The sequence below is a fragment of the Phycodurus eques genome, chromosome 1 (assembly GCF_024500275.1).
Source record: "Phycodurus eques isolate BA_2022a chromosome 1, UOR_Pequ_1.1, whole genome shotgun sequence".
NCBI lineage: Eukaryota > Metazoa > Chordata > Actinopteri > Syngnathiformes > Syngnathidae > Phycodurus > Phycodurus eques.
The window spans coordinates 16,177,001-16,197,596 of NC_084525.1; the positions used below are offsets into that span (position 1 = coordinate 16,177,001).

General features: G+C 40.8%; 1 protein-coding gene across 3 annotated transcripts in view; it reads left to right on the forward strand.

Moving 5' to 3' along the window:
* The first annotated feature begins 4,929 nt into the window (after positions 1-4,929).
* The window catches only part of prkar2aa (protein kinase, cAMP-dependent, regulatory, type II, alpha A), a 65,196-nt gene continuing 49,529 nt past the window's right edge, over positions 4,930-20,596 (forward strand). Inside the window, exons 1-2 of one of the 3 annotated variants that reach the window (XM_061680529.1) lie at positions 4,930-5,244; positions 6,320-6,603. In XM_061680529.1, coding sequence (XP_061536513.1) covers positions 6,357-6,603 — 247 coding nt within the window. In that variant the 5' untranslated portion in view covers positions 4,930-5,244; positions 6,320-6,356. Of the gene's footprint in view, positions 5,556-6,319; positions 6,604-20,596 lie in introns of all 3 variants that reach the window. The other 2 variants (XM_061680521.1, XM_061680512.1) reach the window with 2 other exon arrangements.

Genomic DNA, 20,596 nt, shown 5'->3' on the forward strand with positions numbered 1-20,596 from the left:
AGAACCATATATTTCCAAAAAAGGAGCGATCAGTGCAGGTTAATTAAAGTCATCTGTTGAAAATTCCCATATATATTTTTTTAACTATCTCAACATATATCGCAGGGTTACAAAAAAAAAAAAAAAATCTCGTGCCATCCCTACAGGGAAACGTTTACGAATAACTTAAAACACTCGTGTTGTTTACCAGTAGGTGGTGATGTTGCATCATAGCTCCATTGAAGACGTTGCGAGATAAATGAATAGAAAGGCGTATTTAAGCATGAATGAAACCTAACGGGAAGACCCCTCGTTCAATTTTAAGATTTTAGTCATCATTATCTCATAAAAATAAAACGTCTCATGTCCTAATATTAGGTAAGTACACCCTCAGATGAACATTTACATAACATTATCATTTATTATTACAGCGTTTCCCACAGGACCGGAAAATATTTGTGATGGTGGGTATCCGGCGCCTGGCCGGGAGTTAAACGAACACCGACCGAATATCTTATAATAAATTATATTTTAAATTAAAAAAAATAGTTGCTTAAATAAATACATAAATAAATGAATGCACTGGGTGAAGTAAGTATAGAACACGTCACCATTTTTCTCACTAAATATATTTCCAAAGGTGCAATTGACATGAACATTTCAACACATGTTGGGAACAACCCAAGTAATCCATACATACAAAGAAATTAGGACAGATAAGATCAGAAATTAAGTTGTGTGTAAAAATGTGAAATGACACAGGGAAAAAGTATTGAACAAGCCAACTGGTATTTATTTAATACATTGTACAAAAGCTTTTGTCTGCAATGATATCTTAAAGATTCCTCCTGTATGGAGAAACTAGGCGCATGCATTGCTCTGGTGTGATATCCTCCACACAAGCAGTTTTCAAATCTTGACGGTTCTGTGGGCTTCTTTTATGGACCTTGAGTTTCAGTTCTTTCCATAGATTTTAGATTGGATTCAGGTCAGGTGATTGGCTGGGCCATTCGAGCAACTTTATATTTTTTCTTTGAAACCAATTGAGACTTTTCTTGACAGTATGTTTTGGATCATTATCCTGCTGAAATGTCCACCCTCGTTTAATTTTCATCATCCTCGTAGATGGCAGCAGATTTATGTCAAGAATGTCTCGGTACATTTGCCCATTCATCATCCTTCCTTCAATAATGTGAAGTTTACCAGTACCATTTGCTGCAAACCAGCCGCACACAATCGTGTTCCCACCTCCGTACTGCACTGTTGGTATGGTGTTTCTAGGGTGATGATGTGTAGTGCCATTTCTCCTTTAAACATGGTGTGCATTATGGCATCCAAAGAGTTCAATTTTGCTCTCATTAGACCATACGATATTCTCCCAGTATTTACAGTGGATACGGAAAGTATTCAGACCCCCTTAAATTTTTACTCTTTATATTGCAGCCATTTGCTAAGTTCCGGAAGGAAACCGGAGTGCCCGGAGAAAACCCACCCTGCCACGCGGAGAACATGCCATCTCCACACAGGCGGGACCGGGATCTGAACCCCGATCCCCAGAACGTCCGCTGTGCCAGCTACTCTTAAATAATGTGTTTAAAATTGTGGCTGTGATGCAACCCAGTGTTTAGTTTTGACACTGGAGCTTTATGAAGGTACTTCCCACCTCCCACGTGCACAATGACACATTAGCTGTTTTGCACAACGTAGTGAAAAGTCATCATTCTGGATGCCACTTTCACTCCTGGTGCAACACAATTAAAAAATAGTTAAGACAAAATAACAAGAAAAAGAGGTGGGATAAGCACATATAAGATCTATTAACATTATTCACATTACTTCAACTATTAGGGGACTAACTGACATAAACATGGCGACTTCCTATCAGAGTATTTCCCAGCGTGGCTCGCGCCGTTGTATAGTTCTTAAAATGCTGTTTTTATGTCAGGTAGTCAGGTATTGTAGAAGTTTCATGGATAATCTTAGATGTTTGAACAGCATGATATAGTGACTTGATGCACAACCTTACTGGTTGCACCACTTTAGTATTGCAATCTTAAATAAAACAGGCTTATGATTGGATGCTAGCATTAGCTTTTACCCTTGTCGTGAAGTTCAAACATACCACTTTTATGAACTAGATTTTTTTGATAAAATGATTATTTTATTTTTTTACAGTTTTACATTAGTTGTACCATCTGGCATGGAAAGTGTACCAGCCTACATACGAGTTGAACGTAATTATTTTATCAGTATCTGATAGAGATCTACAAACCTTTTAGCTTAGGCCCAAGGGTCCCTTGGGGTCATCTGGCTGATACAACATCCTCCATCCATCCATCCATTTTCTGAGTCGCTTCTCCTCACTAGGGTGAGGAGCCTTCCCAGCTATCATCGGGCAGGAGGCGGGGTACACCCTGAACTGGTTGCCAGCCAAACGCAGGGCACATACAAACAAACAACCATTCACACTCACATTCACACCTATGGGCAATTTAGAGTGTTCAATTAACGTGCATGTGTTTGGGATGTGGGAGGAAACCGGAGTGCCTGGAGAAACCCATGTAGGCACAGGGAGAACATGCAAACTCCACACAGGCGGGTCCGGGGATTGAACCCCACTCCTCAGAACTGTGAGGCTGACGCTCTAACCAGTCGTCCACCGTGCCGCCGATACAACTCTCTTTACTTCGGAATAAAAGTCCAATGTTTATGGTTGCACCACCCTGACATTTAGGAAATGTAAATTGCTGGACAAAGGTTTAGCAGTTCTTTTAAAAAAAAAAAAATGACGAAAAGAACGCGGCGCTGATTGACCTCTTATTTGATCGGAGGGAATAACGTCTAGAGGAATACTTTTCAGATTCTTATGGGGTGAGTTTTAATTAACGTCATCTTCGTTACGTTAGTGTTTATTTGAAGTTTTGACAAATGTAAATGTTCCTCATGGTTGTTAGAGCAAATCCGACTGCAAAAAGTGTTTTCGGCGTCCAAAATCACACGCTTATCGGATTCGGACACAATACAAAACTGTATGGATGTGATTCAGTGTTATTATTCTTGTTTTCTGTGAAGGTTGAAGTAAATCTGACAATGCGCTTGGTCTCAGTGTGACCCGGAAAATGACATGGCTCGAGCGCACCCTGCCATTATTTGTTGTTTAAAGGTAGCTGGCTTAGTTAGCTGGCGATTATATGCTAAATTACTTCAGATATTGACTATTTTAGGTGTTGTAGGCAAAGTATCCATCCATCCATCCATTTTCTGAGCCGCTTCTCCTCACTCGGGTCGCGGGGGTGCTGGAGCCTATCCCAGCTCTCATCGGGAAGGAGGAGGGGGTACACCCTGAACTGGTTGCCAGCCAATCGGAGGGCACATAGAAACAAACAACCATTCGCACTCACAGTCATGTCTACGGGCAATTTAGAGTCTCCAATTAATGCATGTTTTTGGGATGTGGGAGGAAACCGGAGTGCCCGGAGAAAACCCACGCAGGCGCGGGGAGCACATGCAAACTCCACACAGGCGGGACCGGGGATTGAACCCGGGTCCTCAGAACTGTGAGGCTGACGCTCTAACCAGTCGTCCACCGTGCCGCTGTAGGCAAAGTATTTAAATGAAAATATCAATGACTGTCCCAAGTAGCAGCGGCTGCCGACATATAACCACCAGTACAAATAATAGATTAGTACAGCACTTAGTACATCAATACAGTAGTTACACAAGTCATTGATACAGTATTTACTCAAAATACATGCTACACTTGAACAAGTAAACAACATTAACACAAAGGACAGATTAATAATTTGATAAGATATGAAATCAAATAAGCGGCACGGTGGACGACTGGTTAGCACGTCTGCCTTACAGTTCTGAGGACCCGGGTTCAAATCCGGCCTCCCCTGTGTGGAGTTTGCATGTTCTCCCGGTGCCTGCGTGGGGTTTCTCCGGGTACTCCGGTTTCCTCCCACATCCCAAAAACATGCAGTCCATCGGTGTGAATGTGTGTGCGAATAGTTGTTTGTTTATATGTGCCCTGTGATTTGCTGGCGACCAGTTCAGGGTGTACCCTGCCTCTCGCCCATAGTCGCATGGATTGGCTCCAGCAGGCCTGTGAGGATAACCGGTACGGAAGATAGATGAATGAATGAATGAAATAAAATACTGTTAAAACAACAAATACTGTATTTAAATCCTCAAGCAACACCTCTCAAATCAAAAGAGTATTTGGTGGATATAATAAAACCAAATAGCACGCATGTCAAACTCGCAGCCCAAGGGCCACATCCGGCCTGCCACATCATTTTATGTGGCCGGCGCAAGCAAATCATTTGTGTCAACTTCCATGATTCTTGCTGAAATCTGTACCAAAATTTCACATCGTAACATTTTTTGTTACAAAACCCATTTTTATAGTTACTTTAACAATAGTTGAACGAACTATTATCCTTGACTTCTGATTTGAAAACTATTTATCCATCATTTTGTTGTGTATATATAATACAATGATCAGGCGATTAAACATTTATATGGTTTCACGGTCATAATGGCCCTCTGAGGGGAAACCGTACCAACAAATGAGTTTGACATCCCCCAAACCTTTAGGGGTTTGAGAAGTCAAAACATAAAAGAATGTAATTATTTGAATTTACTGAAAATGTATGTCAAGAAATAGGTTTTATAGAATAAAGTGATACATGTAATGAATAGAATATAAAAAAATATATTTTTCTTTCAAGTAATGGACTCGGACACAAAAATATGCATGTCATGTCACTTACCCTCAAATACTGACTGGGCCAAATTCCTTCAAATTTCACCCGTCGTTTCTGCACACATACACTCTTGGACTTCTCGTAATTTGATTGTCCCAACCTCGTGTCAATCAATGTTACCGCTTCTCACTGGCCACGCCCACCACGCTTCCCTTGGACATTTGTGCAGTGGAGGAGGTCTTCAGAGGGGGGCGTACCAGCGTGTTTATTCTTCGCACGCGTCTTCTTTTACAGTTAATGTCTGTATTAACAGATAGGTTTTTTATTTATTTTGGCGGTGTTATTTTTGTTGCTGGGAAGTTTGGTGGCTTTGCTCCCAGGATTTATCCAACTGGCCGCTGAACGTCCTGTCACTTGCCGTAGTAATACATCATGTACAGTGTCTAACAGGCTGCTAGCTAATCAGTCGGATTGCTTGTTGGCTAAGCAGCTCTCTCCAGTTCTCCACAGCTAGTCCCACCCTCCACGGGGTGCGTGGTCGTCGTGCGAAGCGGTACTTTTTTTTCTTTTTTTCCCCCCTCTTCCATTACCCACAACTCAGCCGGCAGCGTCGTTACTTATTACACCCTTGACTGGGCTACTAGCAAAGCAAAAATCATCAAGTACGTTAGCTAGGTGACGCCAACGACATTGTTGGCACTACGTGGGGAGAGACGTGTCTTCTAAGGAGGGATACGTTCACTGTTCTCACACCTCCCGACTAAGAGGTTTGGTTTCAAGAAGCGACGGAAAACGAGCGAACGAGGAAGACTACACGGCGAAGGAGGGGACTGGCTACTTTAGCCGGTGAGATTGAATTCGCATGTAAGTGGAAGGTTTGCCACTAGCTTTTCACGGCAGCTAATCTTAACAAGTGACCGCGTTTATCCGGACAACTACTTTTGTTCGCTTTAAGTCTTCGTCCGGCTCACTGTAAACCATTGAAGGGTACTTTACTCCTAGCTAGCATAGGGCTAGCTAACGTCTTGATGGATGGCGAGACAAGTTCCGTCACACACTCGCCTATTTGTCCGTTAATATTTTTAAGCTTTAGCTCAACTCTGCTCGGTGCATTTCTAGCTGAAAGACGCTGTCGATTTACAGCAATTGTCACCAGAATTAGCCCCTGCTAGCAAGCTGGCCACCAGCACAAGTTGACAGCTTTGTGTGTGTGAGTGTGAGTGTGTGCGTGCGTGGGTGCGTGCGCGGGCGCGCACTGGAGCAATATTTGCGGAAACCTAACGACTGACCCTGATTATCTGATGTACACTCCCAGCCCCCAATGGCAAACGTTAGTCTCATATCTGCCCAATGCAGCTGTGGGAACACGGAGTTCCATGGCTCGACTCGAGATAAACCCCCGGTTCAATGTCAGCCCGCAACACGAATCGTCACTACAGTGTACTCACTACCTTGGATTGTCAACTTTAAGCTCCTGTGGTTAGCTTGTCAATAGAATACTAGGTGTCTGTCAACATCCGCAGAGTATGAAAAAGACCAAAAAATTGCAGGAAACTCTTTTAACCATGTGACAGACTCATTTTGATTAACATAACAACCTATCTTGACTATGACCTCTCTTACTGCAGACCAAGAGCAAGCACTGCCACTGAGCCACACACAACCATGAGTATTGAGATACCAGTGGGCTTGAAGGAACTGCTGGAGGGCTACACCGTAGAGGTGCTGCGACAACGGCCGTCGGACCTGTTGGATTTTGCTGTCCAGTACTTCACCCGCTTGCGGGACACCAGGAGTCAAGACGGGGCCAGTGAAGGCAGCAAGACGGGAAAGGGGGTGATGTTTGATGGGGAGCCAATGCAAACAGAGTCCAACGGAGACGACGAAGACGATGACGACTCAGACTTTGAACGTAAGTTGTAAACAATTTTATACACTCATAAATTTATACAATCCCAATTCCAATGAGGTTGGGACGTTGTGTTAAACATAAATAAAACAGAATACAATGATTTGCAAATCATATTCGACCTATATTTAATTGAATACACTAGAAAGACAAGATATTTAATGTTCAAACTGATAAACTTCTTTGTTTTTAGCAAATAATCATTAACTTAGAATTTTATGGCTGCAACATGTTCCAAAAAAGCTGGGAAAGGGTCATGTTTACCACTGTGTTACATCACCTTTTCATTTAACAACATTCAATTAACCTTTGGGAACTGAGGACACTAATTGTTGAAGCTTTGTAGGTGGAATTCTTTGCCATTCTTGCTTGATGTACAGCTTCAGCTGTTCAACAGTCCAGGGTCTCCGTCATATTTTACGCTTCATAATACGCCACACATTTTCAATGGGAGACTCCAGGCAGACTAGTCTAGTACCCACACTCTTTTACTACAAAGCCACGCTGTTGTAACACGTGCAGAATGTGGTTTGGCATTGTCTTGCTGAAATAAGCAGGGGCGTCCATGAAAAAGATGTTGCTTGGATAGCAGCCTTTGTTTTTCCAAAACCTGTATGTACCTTTCACCATTAATGGTGCCTTCACAGATGTGTAAGTTACCCATGCCATTGGCACTAACACAGCCCCATACCATCACAGATGCTGGCTTTTGAACTTTGCGTCCATAACAGTCCGGATGGTTATTTTCCTCTTTGTGGATGACACAACGTCCACAATTTCCAAAAACAATTTGAAATGTGGACTTGTCGGACCACAGAACACGTTTCTACTTTGCATCAGTCCATCTTAGATGAGCTCGGGCCCATAGAAGCAGGCGGCGTTTCTGGGTCTTGTTGATAAATGGCATTTGCTTTGCGTAGTAGAGTTTCAAGTTGCACTTACTGTTGTAGTTCAGAACTGTATTTACTGACATTGTTTTCTGAAGTGTTCCTTAGCCCATGTGGTGATATCCTTTCCACATTGATGTCGTTTTTTGATGCAGTGTCACCTGAGGGATCGAAGGTCACGGGCAATGTTGGTTTTCGCTTACATGCATTGATTTCTCCAGATTCTCTGAAACTTTTGATGATGATATGGACCGTAGATGATGAACTCCCTAAATTCCTTGAAATTGTACATTGAGGAACATTGTCCTTAAACTGTTTGACTATTTTCCCAAGCACTTGTTCACAAAGAGGTGAACCTCGCCCCATCTTTCCATGTGAATGACTGAGCAATTCAGGGAAGCTCCTTTTATACCCAATCATGGCACCCACCTGTTCCCAATTAGCCTGTTCCCCTGTGGGATGTTCCAAACAGTGTTTGATGAGCATTCCTCAACTTTCTCAGTCTTTGTTTGCCATCTGTCCCAGCTTTTTTGGAATGTGTTGCAGCTATAAAATTCTAAGTTAATGATTATTTGCTAAAAACAATAAAGTTTATCAGTTTGAACATTAAATATCTTGTCTTTTTCCTGTATTAAATTAAATATAAGTTGAACATGATTTGCAAATCATTGTATTCTGTTTTTATTTGTTTAACACAACGTCCCAACTTCACTGGAATTGTGGTTGTATAAATGTTTACACTGTCTTTTGTTGAACACCAGATGTCACCACAGAGCCACTTAAGATGACAATATTCAGTGTTTAGGCTTCGTTAATGTTTACATTTTCATAGTTGTTTAAGTAATTAATAGACGTTAATTTAACTTTTGTCTGAAGACACCATAAATAAAACAAAAGTTTAGCAAGTTCGGCTTCGAAAACATGTCATCAAACCGTACTAGTCATGCTCGTTAGCATAGCAATTACAATAACTCCTTTTAATAGCCACTCAGCAGAGCAAAAACATACACATCCGGCAAAAACTCTCCCTAACTTCCACCAATAAATAACCCAGGCTAAAGTTAGCTCCTCCCCAACATACCAAGATCAATCTGCTCTAGTAGCACTGGTGCGACCAACTTTTTTAGTTGGTTGCACCAACAAATGATTTGGTCGCACCATTTTTTGACCATAGCATACCTTAGTTTCGTATGATGTAAAGATTGGCAGTGACTTGAGATATCGTATTTGCTAAATACGATATCTCAAGTGAACAAGAACAAGAAGTTGGTCCGCAACAACCAGTAACAAAGCAGGTATATTAAATAAAAAATTAAAAAAAAATAGGCTTTACTTTAATTTAATCATTTGTTTGACTCAGAGGGGCCAGTTCTTATTGTGAGGGCTCCTAACCCTCTTCCCCTGGGAAAACCACTTAATTTTGAGCATTACCACAACCATATGGTTGACATGCATTTAAAAATGATTGCAAAAGGTAACCACCATGTAAAAGTATGGTTTATGATTATTCACACTGTTTTGCAAATTATTTACTAACAAAACAAACCAATTTACCCATTAAAAATCATAGTCCCAGACAGAACATGCATAAATCATTACTACTGCAATTATTGCAGTTTGTTTTCCTTAGCAATCCTCTTTCAAGGAGCCTTGGCTTTTTAGCTTTGCACATAAATTTTCTTCATATGTCTATGCTATAACCCCCCACCCCCCAACACACACACGCGCAAAACACCCGTGTAATTTTGAGAACGTCATACGTGGCGTCAATCGGAGAAACAACTTTTGGTTTAATTGCCGTGACAAATGTAGCAGCATTGATGGTGATAATGTTGTGTGTAAAAAGAAAAGCTGTAGGTGACCTGCGACGGGAGGAGTTTACCAGCTTACTGGACTCTACAAGGTAGGTTCGGTGTCGCTAGCTTGCTTTCCAGTAGTCCAGATGAGTTGAGGGCTCACACTTGTCATTTAAAATGAAGAAGTAGCAGGCGAGCATCAATATAGGTATGTGGTGGCCACTCCTCTGGCCAGACACAAAGAGGTACGTTGTAGTGGGATATGTGGTATGCATGTAAGCGACCGTGCTGTTGATAATAGCATGTCCTATCTGGAAGAATCAGCCAATCATACTGCAGCAGGTCGCTTTTCACTCAAATGGAATTCATAACAATGATTGAAATGGCATCTCTCTCTCTCTCGCTCTCCCTCTCTCTCTCTCTCGCTCTCTCTCTCTTTTTCAGGGGGGGGCGACTTTCAACCATTAAAACATATATTCGTGCAAATGCAACAAGATAAAATTTTTAAACAGATAAGATGGAAAAAAAGGTCACGTCAATTTGGTCGGAGTCTCGAGCCCTGTTTAGATTGTTACAGAAGGCGTTAAAAAACAATTAGGTGAGTTTTTCTGTGACTAGCTGAAGATATGTTCCACTGAAAAAAATATATAATTTGTGAGTAGTGGACCACGAAAAGGCAGGGGTTCACTGTATATGTATTCATGCAGTGGTCACAGATGTTAGTTTTTTACCAATGCCTTTTTATTATATTATTAAATTATATATATTTATTGTTTTCAAAAATAAGGTGTCTATTTGAGGTGTAAAGTTTATTATTAATGTGGAAATTGCACCCACCATTGATTTGGAGGAGTCTTAAGTGGACGTTGGTGCCTTGCTCATGGGCATCTCCACAGTAGAAAGCAGACTCCTATCCCTCCATCAAAAAGCTTTGGTTGTCATCTGCCTTTCATGCAGCCACTGAGGTTTCAACTTCCAGGTAATGCCCCCAACACAGTCACTGGAGAGCTCCAGTACAGGTCCCAAGCCTGGATAAATGGGAGGATTGCGTGAGGAAGGACATCCTGTGTAAAAAGAGTGGCGCAAGAAACATGACTCACTATGGTGACACTTAAATTTCCTTGATCGAGAGATCAGACCAATTGAAGCCTTTAATTTATCATTGTATAACAATGTTATTTATTTTTTAATATCGAATTGTGAGCATGTCATGTCAGACTCATTGACTTGCTAACCGGGGACAGTCACTGTTTTCCAATAGTTGGTTTTGTTTGAAAATCAATATTTACAACACACTGTGTCCACCACCCAACTTGAGATTTGGATTTTTGTTATCAAGTTGTAAATACCACCAGAGGCTATGTAGAATATGTACTTGTATGTCCCCTTTTAATTTCTTCTGGAGCCAGTATAGGTGGAAAACTAGCTCGGACTGAATTATTTTCGACTTTGCCAAGTGCCCTCAAGTAGTGAGATCCCTTTTTTGTAGTGATGCACCAAAATGAAAATTCTTGGCCCATCCATCCATTTTCTGGACCCCTTATCCTCACGAGGGTCGCGGGCGTGCTGGAGCCTATCCCAGCCATCTTTGGCTGAGAGGCAGGGTACACCCTGAACTGGTCTCCAGCCAATCGCAGGGCACATATAAATAAACAACCATTCACACTCCCATTCACACCTACGGGCAATTTAGAGTCTTCAATCAACCTACCATGTGTGTTTTTGGGATGTGGGAGAAACCGGAGTACCCGGAGAAAACCCATGCAGGTACGGGGAGAACATGCAAACTCCACCCAGGTGGGGCCGGGATTTGAACCCCGGTCCTCAGAACTGTGAGGAAGATGTGCTAGCCAGTCGAACACCGTGCCTCCAATTCTTGGCCCAAACAAAAATAATAATAATAATAAAAAAAATAATAATAATAAAATATATATTATAATAATAATAAAATAAAAGAGGAAACCAAGGCTGAAAACTGAAACACCAAAAGAAATTATTATGCCAATTATTAAAATTAATATGGGTCAGCCTTAAGACATACACTATGTTGCCAAAAGTATTCACTCACCTACCTTGACTCAGATATGAATTTAAGTGATATGCCATTCTTGTGTGGTGTGCTATTTTTACACTTTGGCTAATGCATGGGAATGTTCTTCCACTCTGTAATCGAAAATTTTCTTTTTCACCTACCATTCTATAGTTTTTAATATAGTAAGTTGCTGGCATATGTACTGCAATTAGAAAACTTACTGATTAAAAACTTAAAAAAGTTTTGTAGATCACTTGCTTTGACTTTGACCCTGTCTGTAGTTTTGGATCTGAAAATCAGTATGTTTTCTCCCATGGATTCACATTGAAGAACTTGACTTTGTGCTAAGATATTCTATATTGCCAAAAGTATTCACTCACTTGCCTTGACTCTGATATAAATTTAAGTGAGATCCCTTTCTTAATTCATAGGGTTTAATATCCATCCAGCCATTCTTAATAACGCTTATCCTGTTTAGGAACGTGGAGCGCTGGAGCCTGTCGGGCGAAAGGCAGACTACATTCTGAACTGGTCGCCAGTCAATCGCTGGGCACATATAGAGTCGGACAACCATTCGCACTCACATGCACACCGTCACTGAGGGAACTGAACCCACGCTGCCTGCACCAAAGTCAGCCCAATGTACCACTACACCATCAGTGACCACGGTTCAATATAAAATCGGTCAACCCTTTGCAGTTATAGCATCATAAACTCTTCTGGGAAGGTTCTCCACAAGGTTTAGGAGTGTTTTTATGGGGATTTATGACCATTTTTCCAGAAGTGCCTTTGTGAGTTTACACACTGATGTTGGATGAGAAGGCCTGGCTCTCTGTTGCTGCTCTAATTTATCCAAGTGTTCTATAGGGTTGAGGTAAAGATTCTTCAGGCCAGTCAAGTTCATCCACATCAAACTCTCATCCGTGTTTTCATGCACCTTGATTTGTGCACTGATGCACGGTCATGTTGGAACAGGAAGTGGCCATCGCCACACTGTTCCCACAAAGCTGGAAATGTCTGTTCTCTGTTGTAAATTTCTTCACCCACACTGAAACTGTAGTGCACGATTCCACAGAACGGCGTCATGCTTGCTGGGCTACATAACGTTTTGTTGCCTGCTTGCGAGCCATATCGTATTCAAAGTACGGGAACATACCGCAAGCAAGCCTTAAACGAACATCCTCTCCTGTCCTGAGCACCGGTGACCACCAACACGTTTTTTCCCATTTTGTCCTTATAATACAAAGTCGGCACGCTCCACTCTTGTTGTCGTCAAGATAAAGCCCAGTGATTGTAAAAAAAACGGGATGCGGTGGTATCAGAATAGATCGATTTTATTGCAGTAGTCTGACATCGTGAAAGAGCGAATTTGTCTGATCCGGGCATCACATGTTTGTCTCAGGCGTGTTGTCTGTCCCACACCGCCGACGTTTTAAAAAAAAAAAAAAAAATTTTTTTTTAAAAATAACTATATTGGACGTCAGATATTTCTAATACTACGTCAAAAGACGCGCGACAAGGCTAAAAATAAATTAGCTTTTGGATTCAAATATACTGTGCACGATGGCGATGCGGATGGGTATAGCAGGTTAATAGGTTAATTGATCATTAAGAGTTTGGTTGATTTTTGACTATTATATCATCGTCACATCCCATTTTAATGTATAAACAAATTAATTAGTCGTTAATTTTCCCCATATTAGATCCAGGAAATTTTGCTATCCCAAACCCATATGCTAGTGATGATTACCCAGCCTTGTAGATTGGCTCAGGGTAATAGTGGGACTACTGTTTTTGTCTCTCTCTCTTTCTCTCTCTGTTTCAGCATGTGTCTGTCGCTCTCTCAGCATGTCTGTTTGACAGATGTTGCGTACAGCATAATTGTGAGAGCCAAACGAGTTGTTACTATTTCCCATTCAAATTTCAGCCAGAACATGTAATGTCATCCTAGAACATTCTGATTAGCACATTTTCCACATTTAGACTTTCCACCATCCGATATATTAATAAAGGACATGGCTTGAAAGTGTTGTGCTTTCTTGACTGAAAGCTGTGGATGACACACAACTTCTATGGCATGAAATTATCCAGCTAGGTTTGCAACACAGCCCCAGGGAACATATCACAGGGGGTGACGACAACAGGCCTTTATAGTTAAATGCATCATGTGCTCTAGCCTGACCAAATTTACCCTTGATCTCAGTGAACAGCTGTGTGCGTATTTCTTGGATTTAACTGGCAGGCATTTGCATGACAAAAGCCAATCACAGTCATACTTTTCATGCTCCACTTCCGTTTGCAAGTTTGGGGAGTGAACAGAAACAGTGCCTTGTCGGCTAGCCCGCCCTGAAGCAAAATCTAGACTCCCCGTCCAACTCAGCCGTCCTCACACGGAGCACGCCGTGTCGGAAGCGGCCACTCCTCGCTCTAGCCTGTCGACGGAGGCGGCTGGTTGGCTCCGCGAGTTCGCAACGTCGGTTGTATGGCAGTGTCTCCAAAGCGACGTGGAGCAATGCTATTAACTAGCCGATGTGCAAGGTATGTCAGTGTCCTAAAAAACAGGCAACATTGCGTTTATTCATTTGAAGAAGTACTACCCAAGTGATTATGTGGAACGCATAAAAAATGCAAGCGCAATGAGCATGGCATGCCACTCACTGCTGCCAACACACATAGCAAAAGCAATTAGCCACAGCATTTTACTCTACTCTTTACTCAAATTCACACGCTTAACCCTAACAGGCATGTCTGCAGGGACTGCGAGCAAGCAATGTGTGTGTGTGTGTGTGTGTGTGTATATATATATATATATGTGTGTGTGTGTGTGTATATATATATATATGTATATATATATATATATATATATATATATGTATGTATGTATGTATGTATATGTATGTATATATATGTGTGTATGTATATATATATATGTGTGTATATATATATATGTGTATATATATATATATATATATATGTATATATATGTATGTATGTATGTATGTATATATATATATGTATGTATGTATGTATGTAGTCCAACTAGTTATCTTTTGAATAAACTCTTTCACTCTCTATCCCACCTTCTGTTACTCTGCATGTGTTGACCTGGTCGTACGAGACCAATCTCATTAGACAAGATGGCTTACAGGGAGAAAAGGTTATTATAGGCTTTAGCAGAACTGTCTTTGCCATGCTAAGAAAATGGAATTAACAACAGTGGAAACAACCCCAGTGGAAAGGTTAAACATGAATGGGTGGAAGATATTGAATGAGAAACTATTAATTCAAAGAGAAATGATACCTATTAATCATCATTAATTGGTTCTTGCATCCGTGTGTCCGAGGTATTACTCAGGTGAAAGTTATTCTTGATTTTGGGAATCCCTCCCAACCTCTATTACTCACCCATTTAACTCGAGTCTCATGGATTGCTTCTATGATTTTGTGAAACTCTTGGGCAATGAGAATAAAGCAGACAGACACTCTGCTCAAGTGGGATTTTCAACATTGAGCGGTTGCACAGCAAAACCTGACTGTGCATTGGATTTCCACATTAAGAAGACATTTAATTGATTCCATTGTGGGCCAATATTAGAATTGCATAGCTTTCTAGCCCAATGATTCAGGATGAAGCTCAGCTTTTCTGACTTATAAAGGAAATTGAGAGAGGTTGATTGAAAGTGAAAATGGCCGGCTTCAAGGTTTTGGAGAACATAGGGTCGTGCTCTAGAGATTAAAAAATAATACATAAATTTTACATTAACCAAAAGTATTTTAACATCAGTATAGTGTTGTTGTTGTGGCTCTAAAGAGCAAAACTAAGTTACTTGTATGAGTAAAGGATTGACTAGCGACATTTTATACTTGATGGATAATTACCTGTGCTTGGTACTTGAATTTTATGGACAGTAAACTGTGGCCTACGGTATTGTACACTTTTGTACACAATGTCTGTAAACTATCACAGAGGAATATTAGTAACCACGCACACAGCCCAATAATAAGTGTGAAGTTAAGACACATTTGTTTCCATCCACCGTTATTTAATTTGAACGAGGATCAGATGAAACTGAATTAACACTTAAGTATTTACTAGCCAACAGAGGGTCTAAATAATTCATCTCTTATTTTAAGTTAATTTGAATCTTGTCAAATGTGTTAGGGGCACTCCCCTTAGCTAGTTCAGCCTCAGTTGCCATAGAAACTACTGGCCTTCAGCAGCTTAGAACCAGTCTCTCCCAACCATGACTGTGATAGGCAGTAACCTTGTTTCATTTTTATTTCAATATTCAGAAGGTTAAGACTAGCCCATAGCTCTTTTACTTTTTTAGTGTTTATTTTAATGTGTATTTGCAAGGCCTTATTGTGATGTAATTGCTGATGTATTGGGAAAGTTAGGTTTTTTTCTCTCTCAATGGAACAGAAGGTATGCAGGCAACTACATGGCTATTGAATTTAATGACTCCGCTATAAACATGTGCTTAAGTTTGAAGAGGTTTGTGCTTCTTTTTGACTGTAAATGGTCATGTAATCTGAGACCAGCTTGGCCTTGTTTATGTTTCACCCCAGTGGTTTGATGAGCACTTGTTCCAATTTCCTACCCTGTGACTGTTCACTTTTTTTTTCTGCAGCCTATTCTGTCACGTATTACTTTTAGTGGTCAGAACTTGTGTTGCACTAGCACACAAACAATGTTTTCATCCCGGAAAATGAAAACTTTCTATTATTTGTTCTAAAATCCTATTTAGGTGCAAGTGTTTTATTGAGCCGAGTAATGCAGCCTGCAGGAGTTGCCAAGCAGATGTTTGTGGGAATGTATGTTCCGTAGCAGCTGTTGCATGTTCTGATGACATCTGAGATGATATTTTGCCTCAAGATGTGATTAATCAATCAATTCAGCACATTTGGCAGATTTATTGATTAATTGATGATTATGCCAATCCATAGTCTCAGTGCTGAAATGAATATAGCAGTGGTGCTATTCTTATTGTTCTTTGTCATTTTTTAAAACTCCAAAGAAACGGGTTCTTTTAGTTTGGGGCAGGAGAGTGATCCGGAATATTGGATTTTTAGTGCAAGAAGTTTAAAGAGGAAGTTGGTGGCTACAACAGTAATAATGGCACAGCATTGCCAGAGGCTCATACCACTAAATATGCACAGATATCAGATTCAGAGTATTCTGATGTTACACCTTACAAGGTGATTAAGAAAAGTTTCAGGACTGGTGTCACAGAATGTCAATTTTTATAATTTCAACTACAATTTCGCCTGCAAATGAATCCCCCTGGAGTCTAATGCACTTTCTCAGCCTTCTCTGCCACGCCATCATAAACTGCCTAGATCCACTTCAGCTCAGTCATCACGGCCATCTTGGTGCCGACGTCTTCAGAACTGCTTTCCTTGACACCCTTGAGCTTTGGAAAGAGGAAAAAAATCATGCCGAGCCTGTTTGGTTGATTAGTGTGAGGTTGTTCCAGCACGGCAAAGCTCTTCTCTGCCAGGAACTGTCAGATGCTCAAAGCATTGTGACCAGTGCGTTGTCATGGTGACGCAGTTATGAGTTGTCCTACCTCAACTCTTACCTCTTCGTGAGCACTGAATGAAGAAGCAAACGCCAAAAGATTTCTTTGTTGTGCTGGTTGATATTCAGGCCCACATTAAAGTAGAAAACTCGGCGTACAGGAGTTGGTTGGGTTGAAATATATGTTTTAGGACACTAGTCCTGGAGTCCCAGGAGGCACATTTGTGTGGTATATGGAGATTGCTCCACAATTGACAGATTGCTGTTGAATGCAGTTATACAATTACTAGTATTATAGTCCTCAGTTGATTTATTCAACTTGAATTTTGGTTTACTGAGTGACTAGTTGCACGTTTTCCACATCCAAGGCTTCAGGCTTTAATTAAAAGGCATTTTGGCTAAGTAAGCTTCTACAAGTGATGACTAACATTCTTTAGGTTGAAATTCGGTGTAAATTGGTGTTCTACAGAATAAAAATCAAAATTTTAATAAGAACAGTTGTCACAACTGCGTAACATATAAACTAAAAGATTTCTCACATTTATAAATTTCTATAATATAGTGGTTAACTTGAAACTCTGCTATGAATTCGCATCACCCAGTACACAGATTTTGACGTGAGCAGGCCTATCAGTACCATCAGTGCTGGTTTGTGCTTGCTTTCTGCTCACCTGTTTTAAAATAGGTATCTTTTGTGTGCTCGGGGGGGAAATGTAATGTTCCCCTCTGAGAAATGTGTTCTGGGAATAGCAGTCTGGGCGGCTGTGGATCAGTTGGTAGAACGGGTCGTCCAGTGACTGAAGGGTGGCCGGTTTGAATCCAGGCTCCAACTGTCCGCATGGCGAAGTGTCCTTGGGCAAGACACCAAACCCGAATTGCTCCCAGTGGGCCTGGCAGCCCCTTGCGTGGCAGCAGCCGCCCAATAGTGTGTGTGTGTGGGTGGGTGAATGGGTGAATGTGAGTGAGGCTTTGTTCAGCGCTTTGGGCTCTGTGATGGTGGTGATGAAGCGCTATATAAGTGTAGTCTATTTACCATTTACCAATCTGTATTGCAGCTACTCTATAATTATGCAGTGGATTTTTTTTGACTGGGTCACGGAGTCACTTGTCACATGACAGAAATAATGGGTGCTAACTTAGTAATTAAATTACTTTATTTTTAATTAAATTACTTTACCCACACCGGAACTTTAGAGCATGATTCGAGAGAACGGCGGCATGTTTATGTCCAACCGTTCGTGGTACCATTAGCTTGCTAGGCTACATAACGTTTCTTTTTGCTTGCTTGCGAGCTGTATCATATTAAAAGTATGTGAACATACCTGAAGCAAGCCTTAAACGAACGTTCCCTCTCCTGAGCACCGCTGACCACAAACACACGTTTCCCCCCATTTTGTTCTTACAAACACACGCCGCGATCCATTATTGTTGTCGTCGCCATGGTAATGAGTGTATCCGGTCGTGTTTGCGTTGACACGATGAAGCCCAGTGATTGGAAAAAACGGGATGCGGTGGTATCGGAATACAAGATTTTATTGCAGTAGTCTGACATAGTGCAATCGTGAAAGCGCAAATTTGTTTTGTAGTCTGATCTGGGCATTACGTGTTGTCTGTTCCACACTGCGTCCGTCTGTCTGTGAAATAACTTTATGGGCCGTCAGATATTTACAGGACTACGCCAAAAGAGACGCACCAAGGCTAAAAATAAACTAGCATTTGGATTCAAATGTACTGTGCACGACGCGGAGTAAATGTATTTTGCGGAGCCGATCAGATCGGCGATTTATGCCATTAAAGCTGGTCAGCATAAAATGCTAATTATCCACCGATGCCAATAAGGCTGATAAAATCGGTGTAAAGTCTAGTTTATTTGCACTGGGTGATAAATTAATAATAATTTTAATAATTAATTAAACTTTATTTCGATTTTGATTTATCACAATCATACAAATGTTATAATCAAAGAAAAACGATTTTGGCGCTGTTTGTGTATGCAAGTTCCTGCGTTGTAAATACACCTTGCACGCACCCTGTGTTGGTTGTAGCAAGCATGTGACATGTTCTTCTATCCTCCCTGAGCATGCTTTAAGCTGTTTTATTGACACCCCAGTTGGAGTTTACTGTAAAACTAAACTCATAAGATTTACACACATTGTATATTTAAATACAAGACAGTTTTAGAAATCGTCAGCTTAATGCTAACAGTCAATGGAAAACCGTGTTGACGGGCTAGCTAACAGCGTTAGATCACGGGAGAGATTTACCTTCAAATAAGGAATATTCACACACGGACACCGTACTAACACATGCAGACAGGTGATGTAACAATACTCATAGGCATATATTCTTCCTAATCTGTAAAAAACAAGTTTAATAAAGTTTCATTGCGGCTTTCTTCTACTACTCTTTTTTTAGCTTGCAGTAAATATGCCGCTCTATGCATGTATCGCACTGCACTGCCCCTGAGAGCCCAGGTGCGTATAGCAGGAATAGTAACTACAGTCATGGCTTAGTATAAAAAGACAAACGCTTTCCCTCCTGATGTCTGACATGAATTCAGACAAATGATCCTGTTTTACGTCAATTAGGATTACCAGCATTATTCCTATTTGTTAAATGCAAGAATATTGAGAGAATTCTTTTAGACAAATATACAGTCCCCTCAAAAAGTATTGGAATGGCAAGGTCAATTCCTTTGTTTTTGCTGTATACTGAAGACATTTGGGTTTCAGATCAAAAGAAGAATGAGACAAAAGTTCAGAATTCCAGCTTTTATATCATGGTATTTACATCAACAGTGCCACCAGAAAGTATACACACCCCTTCACGTTTTCCACATTTTGCTGTTAGAGACTTATTCTGAAGCTGATTTTAGAATACTTTTTTTAATATACATAAAATATCCCATAATGACAAAGTAAAAACATATTTTCAGACATTTATATAAAATGTAAACATTCAAACATAATAGGAACATAAGTATTCATACCCTTTGCTATGACACTCAAACTTAATCTCGGATGCCTCTGATTTCTACTGATCATCCTTGAGCTGCTTGTACAACTTGAATAAAGTCCACCTGTTGTAAATTCAGTTGATTGAACATCATTTGGAATGCCAAATACCTGTCAATACAAGGTCTCATAGTTGGTAGTGCATATCAGAGCAGAAACCAAGCAATTAAGTCTAAGGAATTGTCTGCAGACCTCCAAAACCAGATTGGAATGTCCTGAAGAAATTTCTAGTGTACTGAGCAACAGACATCCAATAGCTCAGCAAGGGTATCACCAGCAGTGGATGACAGAAACCTTGAGAGCTGTGAAGAAACACCGAAAGACAACAGTCATGACATCACTGCCAACCTCTACACGGCAGGGGTGAAGGTATCACAATCCACTGTTGGAAGAAGACTTTGAGAGAAGAAATATACTGGCCACACCACAAGAACCAAACCACTCATAAGCAAAAAGAATTGCAAGGCCAGATTGAATTTTCCAAAGAAGTACAGAGATGAGCCACAAACGTTTTGGAACAAAGTTTTATGTACTGATGAGACAAAGCTTAAGCTCTACCAAAGTGATGGAAAGGCCAAAGTAGGGAGAAAGAAAGGATCTGCTTATGATCCAAAACACACAAGCTCATCTGTGAAGCATGGTGGAGGTAATGTCATGGCTTGGGCTTGCATGGCTGCAAATTCCTTGTGTTTTTTGGACATACTTGGCAAATAAAGATGATTCTGATTCTGGAATTGGCTCACTAG